At 40.3% G+C, this 10,440-nt stretch overlaps 1 protein-coding gene across 1 annotated transcript; it reads right to left on the reverse strand.

The window, feature by feature from the left end:
• Positions 1-8,870: 8,870 nt before the first annotated feature.
• Positions 8,871-9,788, reverse strand: LOC140070132 (olfactory receptor 6N1-like). Its single transcript, XM_072116465.1, has one exon. It carries the CDS (start codon positions 9,786-9,788, stop codon positions 8,871-8,873), a length of 918 nt encoding a protein of 305 aa, XP_071972566.1.
• Positions 9,789-10,440: the final 652 nt, after the last annotated feature.

Consider the following 10,440-nt stretch of genomic DNA (forward strand, 5'->3'; position numbering starts at 1 on the left):
CCTTCAAGATTCATAGGTTTATAAATGATGGGCCTCCAAGGTTTATAAACCTGCAGGTAAAGGGGTTAATATTCTTATATGGCCACATCAAATGTCAATAGCTAAGGTCCCGTAAGTAAGAACACCCAACTTACAAAGGACTCCTTGGTACAAACAGACCTCTGGATGTTAGTAATCTATTATACTGTATCATTTGGCTTCAATAACCATCTATAACAGTTATTTTATTTGTCTACAGTTAAGCTTTATTGTTAATCCTAGTTATTATGACAATCCAACATTTTTAAAATCCAATTGTCACAGAGACCCAAAAAAATTGTCTGGGGTTGTAAATAGAGATGGGCGAATTTGTCAAATTTCATTTCGACCCGGTTCGTCGAATTTTCAGAAAGAATTTGATTCGACCTGAATCGAATTGATGCACCTTGCTGGCATGTGATGTAACAGTACGTCACATTCCGGGTGCAGGTGCATGGAGAGGGGTCATGTGCTGGGCCCTCTCCATAGCCTGTAAGTCTTTGCTGCATTTTGCTTACCGGTAACACCCGCGGTCGGTGCTAGCAAAAATTAAGGGTAGTATGGCAGTATATGATAGGAATGATCAGACAATCTAGGGTTAAAGTAGGGAGTCTGTAGGGAGTCTGAAACATTTAAAAATAAAAATCAAAAAAGTTAAAAAAAAAATCATAATAAAAAAATCTAAAAATTCTAATCACCCCCCTTTCCCTAGAACTGATATAAAAATAAAGAAACATAATAAAGGATTTTCCCTGCATTTAACCCCGTAACAAAAAATACCGCCCAAAGTCAAAAATGGCACTTTTTTGCCATTTTGAAACTTATAAAAAATTCAATAAACAGTGATCAAAAGATTGTACAGTCTTCAAAATATTAGCAATGAAAACGTTATCAAAAGTTGCAAAAAAGGTCACCACCCACAGCTACACAGCCACACAGCTGAGGAGCACAACGGCCATACAGTGAGTAACACTACTGCCATACAGTGAGGCACACTACTGCCATACAGTGAGAAACTCTACCCCCATACAGTGACGAACACTAGCGCCATGCAGTGAGGAACACTACCGCCATACAGTGAGGAACACTACCGACATACAGTGAGAGACACTACCCCCATATAGTGAGGAACACTACTGCCATACAGTGAGGAACACTACCGACATACAGTGAGAGACACTACCCCCATATAGTGAGGAACACTACCCCCAAACAGTGAGGAACACTACCGCCATACAGTGAGGAATACAGACATACAGTGAGGAATACAGACATACAGTGAGGAACACTACCGCCATACAGTGAGGAATACTACCCCATACAGTGAGGGACACTACCTCTATACAGTGAGGAACACTACCTCCATATAGTGAGGAACACTACTGCCATACAGTGAGGAACACTACCTCCATACAGTGAGGAACACTACCGCCATACAGTGAGGAACTTTACCTCCATACAGTGAGGAACACTATGGCCATACAGTGAGGAACACTACCTCCATACAGGGAAGAATACAGCCATACAGAGAGGAACACTACCGCCATACAGAGAGGAACATTACTGCCATACAGTGAGGAATACTACCCCCATACAATGAGGAACACTACCCCCATACAGTGAGGAACACTACCCCCATACAGTGAGGAACACTATGGCCATACAGTGAGGAACACTACCTCCATACAGGGAAGAATACAGCCATACAGAGAGGAACACTACTGCCATACAGTGAGGAATACTACCCCCATACAATGAGGAACACTACCCCCATACAGTGAGGAACACTACCCCCATACAATGAGGAACACTACCCCCATACAATGAGGAACACTACCCCCATACAGTGAGGAACACTACCCCCATACAGTGAGGAACACTACCCCCATACAGTGAGGAACACTACCGCCATACAGTGAGGGACACTACCGCCACACAGTGAGGGACACTACTGCCATACAGTGAGGGACACTACTGCCATACAGTGAGGAACACTACCCCCATACAATGAGGAACACTACCCCCATACAGTGAGGAACACTACCCCCATACAATGAGGAACACTACCGCCATACAGTGAGGGACACTACCCCCATACAATGAGGAACACTACCGCCATACAGTGAGGGACACTACCCCCATACAATGAGGAACACTACCGCCACACAGTGAGGGACACTACCGCCACACAGTGAGGGACACTACCTCCATACAGTGAGGGACACTACCTCTATTTAGTGAGGAACACTAGCGCCACACAGTGAGGAACACTACCGCCATACAGTGAGGAACACTACCTCCATACACTGAGGGACACAACCACCATACAGTGAGGAACTCTACCCCCATACAGTGAGAGACACTACCCCCATATAGTGAGGAGCATTACCCCCATACAGTGAGGAGCACTACTGCCATATAGTGAGGAATGCTACCCCCATACAGTGAGGAACACTACCGCTATACAGTGAGGAATACTACCCCCATACAGTGAGGAACACTATCGCCATACAGTGAGGAACACTATCGCCATACAGAGAGGGACACTACCGCCGTACAGTGAGGAATTCTACACCCATACAGTGAGGAACACTACCCCCATACAGTGAGGACCACTACCACTATATAGTGAGGAATGCTACTGCCATACATTGAGGAACACTACCGCCTTACAGTGAGGGACACTACCTCCATATAGTGAGGAATACTACTGCCATAAAGTGAGGAACAGTACCGCCATACAGTGAAGAACACTACTGCCATACAGTGGATATGGCGGTAGTGGATATAGAAAAAACAACAATAGTGACTCTGCACTACCCTGACGCCAACATTGACTGGAACTAATAGTTGGTGTCCTTTGGTGGTGTACAGGTGCTTGACTGTATAAGGGAAAAAAACTAATGAAAAAGAAAAAGTCGTACCAAGCACCAGTCCACACTGATAATCGGGAATATATAAATACACATATATTTATTAACTGTAATGTTTAAAACCAACTAAATGGTACATCAGATAAAAGAATATACAATAGTATGGTATGCATACCAGTGTGTAACAACTTATTAGATCTCAGGCTGGGCTAAAAAAGGGAGCACAGATGGCACTGTAAGGGCCCAAGTGCACATCTGTGCCTTTTCACAATAAATATGTATTTTTGAGGGTAAAATTATGAACCGTGGGTTTTAATACATTAGTGCATGAGCCGGTTGGTTCTTTTTATTTATGAATAGGGACCCCATGTGTGATTGGTTTAAATTTTTTTTGTTTTGCTATGTTTTAATATTTTACACTACACAGACAGTTCCCGAGTTACGTACAGGATAAGTTCTGTAGGTTCGTTCTTAAGTTGAAGTTGTATGGAAGTTGGAACTGTATATTCTATAATATAGACCAAAATTTTTTTTGTCTCTGTGACAATTGGATATAAAAACTTTTGAGTTGTCATAAGAACCAGGATTAAGATTAAATATTAACCTCTAGGCACCCAGCGTCAAGATTTGAGCCGAACCGGCATCGGGACACGGGGTGCCAGCTATAACTAATAGAATGAGCTCCGATAGAGGGAGTTTAACCCGTTAAATGCTGCAGTGTGCACAACCACGGCATTTAACATGCCTTTGGTGGGTTTTTCCGATCAGGACTCCAGACCTGCCGGTAGGCACTGCCTTAAAGATGGTGTCTATGAGGTCATCTTAAAGGCACAGTGTCAGCCTATGCATGTGCATAGGCTGACACTGCTAATAACCTGCAATACATAAGTATTGCAGAGTATTATCATGAACAAGTAATGAGATGATTGCTTGTTCATGTCCCATGGTGGAAGTAGTAAAATAGTGAAAAAAATGTTTTTCAATAAGAAATAAAGTAATAAATCAATAAAATGTCTTTAAGCCCCATAACATATTAAGACGCATATTACACTATAAAAAGTCTAAATCATAACCCAAACCCCACATATATAATATCACCACGTTCGTAACAACCCATAGAATAAAAGTAAATAATTATTGAACACACACAATGAAAGCCGTTCGTACTGACCCATAGAATAAAGATAACATGATTATTAGGCTATACGATGAACACAAAAAAAAAAAATCCAGTACAGAATTGATGCTTTTCTGTTCAAAAAAAAGTTCCTAAATTTTAGATGGGTTTTCTCTTTTTATCTTTTGGAAATGTGTAAATTTTAGGGCTAAATGAACATATAATCGACAAAATTTGACCATTCTAAATTTCACCGCCATTTTCATGTAATTACTATGAAGATCTCAAGGAGTTAACAATCTTCCTAAAAGCTGTTTCTGATAGTTTCTGATGTTAAATATGTAAAATTTCATTCAAAACAGTATTTATCCCCAAAATAGTCAATTCTGAAAATACGGAAAATCTCTATTCGATTTGTAAGCCGCGTTACATCAAAATAAATTATCCAGACATTTCAAAAATTATGAAAATGTAAAGTAGACATATGTTGAATCAAGTTTATTGGTAAAGTAGACATATGGAAAATATTATTATTATTTCGCAACTTATTTAGGTGGTAAATCTGCCTGAAAACTCAATGATTTTGAATCTCAAAAATGGCAAATTTTTAAAAATATTCATAATTTTTTCTTTTTTTTGTAAATAAACGCAAAACTCATCAGCCAAAATTTACCACTAAAATAAAGTACAACATGTGAGGAAAAAACAGTATCAGAATCATTTTGATAAGTAACAGTGTTCAAAAGTTTTAACCATATAAAGCGAAGCAAGTCAGAATCCAAAAAATGGGGCTGAGCCTTAAGCTATAAACTGGCTGTTGTCTTAAGGAGTTAATTACAGACACCTTTGAAAACTGTTACAGCTGATAATTGTAGCCTAAGTCTAAAGTACAGTAAATAACTAACATCCAGAAGTCTGTAACCAGGGTTCGTCTGTAAGTCGGGTGTTCTTAAGTCGGGGAACGCCTGTATTCTGGCACACTCGTAATTATGTATTTCACATGATACAATTTAGTATTTGTATTTAATGCCTGTTTTTTCTATTAATTCATATGATGGCCTTTTAATATTCCATCTAGATGTTTTTCTTCTTTTTTGATGTTTGTGTGCTCCCTTGTGTGACCCCTCCCTGTTTTTTCCCCATCTGAGTTGATGTACTTTTGGATATGTTCCTGCAAGTGCATCTGCAGAGTGTATGGTCACGCCGTTCCCCTCCCCTGCAGTCAGTTGATTGCACCACTCGGGTTTGGATGTGACACATGATTCCGGCTGGTTTTGTTTTTGATAAGGACCTATACAGAGGGAAGGGATGAGTGTCACACATGTTGGGTAAGTGTTTTTCACTTACATATTATAATATTTAAGGGCCATCTCCTCCCCAGAACACCTATAAAAGGGTAATGTGAAATCATTAATTGATACCCCTGGATGAAGGCACTGGTTGGGACTTCAGGTAGGCATTCCGTGTACTGGACGCTGGGGCTTATTTACTAAGGGTCCATGGATCACACTTTTGCCGGATTTTCGAAGTTTTCAGGATTTGCGCAGCTGTGACAGGTATCTAACTGGGGTTTGTGACGCATACGATTGGATTGTGGCTTTCATGCGACAGAAATCGGGGGGCGGGCCGCCCATCCGACTGATTTGGACTGAGCGCAGGATTTAAGATTCAAATTGTGTCACGAAACCAAGCACTTACATGCACCAGGAAGAAGAAGGTGAACTCTGCCGGACCTGAGAGGGGAAGCGACACATGCAGGATATCGGGCGCACGATATTCGTGAATTGCGGCATAGCGCATTCCTTCATTCAATGCACTTTCGGGGATCGTGACAGGACAGGTCAGTAAATGAGCTCCATTATCTTTTTTGAATTATTGGTGTTTTGGATGAGTGTGTGATAATAAATAGATTTTTATCTATGTTGGTTTACAATACCTATAATATATACACTTTGGTCGCTTCATACTCCCTTACAGTCGTTATTGTGTTTGGTAATATTTTGTATTTATTTGTGTACTACATTATTATTTGTATACAAAACCTATGAATTGTCCTATGTATATTTTCTCTTTTGTGTAATAGATTTTAATGGCTCCTTATATCGATAGTTTTTAAAAATTGATGGATTAAATAAAAATGAATATTATTAAACTTTGGGGCATGGCTTTCATATTTGGTAGGTTAAACATTGATGTTGTAATAGTACCACCTAGTGATATGTCATTGGGATTCCTGTGTTTCCCTTGAATTGAGTTTTTTAGTTATAATGCAAACATAGAGGGTAGGTGAAAAATACGAGGCAGACTCAAGAGGACAATGCAGTACCATACTGAAAGGTAATTGGATGGTCAGAAAACAGGCAAATGGTAAAGGAATCCAAGATTCAGAAGTCAAGATAAAGTCCAGCAAGCTTCAAAGAAGAAGGGGATTGGAGTGGATTTGTGCAAATTTTTTAAAAGTTGATAAATCTGTATTATTTCGATAATTCTGCAAATAGTAGGAAATATTGTTAAAGATATTGTGGCATATTTATCAGGGCCTCTGCGCCAGTGACGTAGTAGCCATGAAGCCACACTTGTGATTATTTAGCGCTCTCCGCCACCTTAACGCCAGTGGGGCGTGAAGGGGGAAGGGCACAGCCAGCCGAGCGGAGAGTTTGGCCGGCTGGGAGTGGGCCGATGCAGGGCGTTAGTGTCCCGGCACACTCACTGCAGCCGGTGACTTTTCACATGTGCAGCGTCAGGGCTATCATACGCCGGCACACAAGCGCCGGCATATTATAAATATCCCCCATCATTCAGCATTTAAAAAAAAATTTATATAAGGCTTGGGGGGGGGGGGTATAAAACAAATAATACCTTATATTCAACTCCTTTTTGTTTAGTTAGTGGTCCTAGGCTTATAAACACACAACACCCTAGCCACAAAAATATCTATTCTTACAACTATTCTGTTTGATTTGAGTCCCTGTCTGTAGATTTTTAACTATATTTTCCTTCTCCTGACAGTGTCATTGTTCATTATCAATTTTAAAGAGAATAAATAAAAGCTATAAGTTTTATGGGGAATAAAATTGATCCCAAGTACATGACTAATGGGTCTTAGTAAGGCCATCTCCAGGCCTTTTTTGTGAGTTATAAAATTTGATGAGGACCCAGTCAAACACTCATCCACAATTTGCCTTTTGGTAAAAAAGTGTTGGATTCACAAGGGGCGCCACAATTTTGCGCCCAAAAAAAGAACAAGTCTTGAAGTCAAAAATTCACCAATATTTTGGCCCTCACACTTCCTAAATTTCCATTTGAAAGTCGTAATAAATGCCCCCACTTTCTTTTGCCCAAATATTTCTTCTTTTCTTGCTTTGATTATTTTGTGGTTAAACATGCATAGAGAGGAGAAGTGCTGCATTTATTTCTCTTCCAGGGTTTCCTTAAGTTATATAAACTTTCTGCAATTCTGTCACTTCTCTGAATATTACACATTGGGGCTCATTGACTAAGGGTCGCATATCGCAGTTTTGTTGGACTGTTTGACGTTTTTGGGGGTCTGCGCTGTGATTGTGTTGCGCACAATCGTTTTTTTTGCGCAGCTGCACCAGCTTTCAGGTGTACAAATTGGGGGGATCTGTTGTTGGAGGATCCGACTGATTCGGACTGAGCGCGGGATGTAACTTTCAAATTGTGTTGCAAGCCCTAGCACTTAAATGCACCACTAAAAAGATGGTGAACTCTGTCGGACTTGAGCGGGGAAGAGACACATCCAGTATATCAGGTGCACGATCTTAGTGAATCGCGGCACAATGCATTATCGTCGCACAATCCACTTTCAGTGAACTCCAGCGGCCACGTAAGTAAATGAGCCCCATTGGCGTTACATCCATTCTTCACTTTTTTAATGGAGGGAAGGATCGGAGAGAAAGAAAAATAGTGTGAATTCAGCCTTATTTGAACATTGATATACTGCAAATTATACAAAAGTGTAAGTGTAATTTTTTTTTGGAATTTTTTTTCTTTAATTACATTATCGATCTATGAATCCCATGAACCCCTTTGCTGAATATGACTACTAGAGATGAGCGAGCACTAAAATGCTCGGGTGCTCATTATTTGAGACAAACTTTTCCAGATGCTCGAGTGCTCGTCTCGAATAACGAGCCCCATTGAAGTCAATGGGAGACCCGAGCATTTTTTTAATAAAACTGAACAGTAAAAGAACAGTGCAAAAAAAAAAATTCCAGATGTTTGCAGATGTTTTACTTGTAAGAACACATTGAAATAACACTATTCTTCACTTTGCAGGTGTTCGCGCGTGTCTCCCGCTAAGTTAGGAGATGTGCACGAACATCTGGAATGTGAAGAATATTGTTCTTTCAATGTGTTCTGCACTTAAATGTGCGTGTTTCCACTGTTTTTAATGTTTTAATTCTATTCTTCACATTGCAGGTGTGCGTGCGTGTCTCCCGATAGGTTCGGAGATACGCGCGCACAGCTGCAAAGTGAAGAATAGAATGAAAACATTAAAAACAGTGAATACAGGAGCATTTAAGTGCAGGACACATTGAAAGAACACTATTCTTCACATTCCAGATGTTCCGAACATCTCCTAAATTAGCGGGAGACACACGCGAACACCTGGAAAGTGAAGAATAGTGTTATTTCAATGTGTTCTTACAAGTAAAACATATGGACACATGTGTAATATTTTTTTTTACAATAAAAATACTTTTATTCAATTTATTTTATTAATTTACTGCTCGATCTCGAGCCGGCAAGATACTCGTCCGAGTAACGAGCCGGTCCGAGTATGCTAATACTTGACGGAGCAGTATACTCGGACGAGTATACTCGCTCATCTCTAATGACTACCTTTTACTTGGACCAAGGACTTTTAGCAGATTTGATTTTCTTAGAGCTGCCTTCACATCTTTGTTTCTTAAAGTGTAAATAAATGGATTTAGAAATGGAATTATAACGGTGTACATTAGGGCAAGGAACTTGTCATGTTCACTGCCCTTGGGCCTCCCATATACAACAACAACTGAGCCATAGAACAAGCATGCTACAATGAGGTGAGATGAACAGGTGGAGAAGGCTTTTTGTTTTCCTACCATGCTCTTAATTTTCAAGATGATGACAATAATGTGGATGTAGAATCCTAAAATGATCACAAATGGAAGCATGCTGCCAAATATAGCCGATGCACTCGTGACCAGATTGCTGACCATGGGATCAGAACATGCTAGATTCTGCATTGCAGACAAATCACAGAAGAAATGTTTGACTTTATTGGGTCCACAAAACGCCAATCTAGCTGTAAATATGGTTGGAGTGGTAGAGATGACAAACCCAAAAACCCATGGACTCAGTGCAAGTTGAATGCATGTAGTTTTGTTCATAATCCGGAAATAATGTAAAGGTTTGTGAATGGCGAAATCTCGATCAAAAGCCATAACTGCCAGAAGATAACACTCCGCCACGCCAAAAGAATTGAATGCATACAATTGGGCAAAACATCCAGTAAATGATATCTTCCTGTCCGTTTCCAATAAGTTAGTTAGAAGTTTAGGAACTGTGACAGATACAAAGATTATTTCTAGAAAAGCAAAGTCACTTATGAAGAAATACATTGGTGTATGAAGTGAACTCTTAGATCTTACTAGGGCAAGTATGGCGGTGTTCCCCACAACGCAGGATATAAATGCCAATAGAATAACGGTAAACAGATAAATCTGGAAATCTTGTAATTCGGAGAAGGCAAGAAGTATGAATTCCGTTACCATGGTCTTGTTGAATTCCATTTTTTTGTAAAGAAGCAATCCCTATGTTAAATAATAACACACAAAGGTATGTAAAACTATTTAGAGTTTGTCTCATTAAAGAATACATTTTGCAATTCAAGTTCAGCTGTGGGTTTCATATATAAGAACTCAAAATAACTGTGGATATTGATAAAGTTGTAGATAGAGATGAGCAGACCCAATGGTCAGGTTCAGATTGCCGAACAGCCAATCTTGTTCATTCTTAGCCATTGCTAGTTGCTCAGGGTGTCAGTTTGCCAGATTGGCTCTTCAACTGATACAACAATGGGGGTCATTTACTAAGGGTCCAATCGCGTTTTCACGTCGGGTTACCCGAATTTTACCGTTTTTCGCCGATTTTCCCTGAATTGCACCAGGATTTTGGCGCACGTGATCGGATTGTGGTGCATCGGCACCGGCATGCACGCAACGGAAATCAGGGGCATGGCCGTCTGAAAACCCGTTGGATTCTGAGAAACCGCTGTATTTTTTAAAAAAAATGTGTCGCTTGACACGCACTTACCTGCACCCGGCCAGGCTTGTTGAACTTCAGTGAACTCCGACGGAAATTCAGCGCAGCAGCGACACCTAGTGGATATCGGGGGAACTACCTTAGTGAATCGCCGGAAGACCC

This window comes from Engystomops pustulosus, chromosome 7 (assembly GCF_040894005.1).
Source record: "Engystomops pustulosus chromosome 7, aEngPut4.maternal, whole genome shotgun sequence".
Lineage (NCBI taxonomy): Eukaryota > Metazoa > Chordata > Amphibia > Anura > Leptodactylidae > Engystomops > Engystomops pustulosus.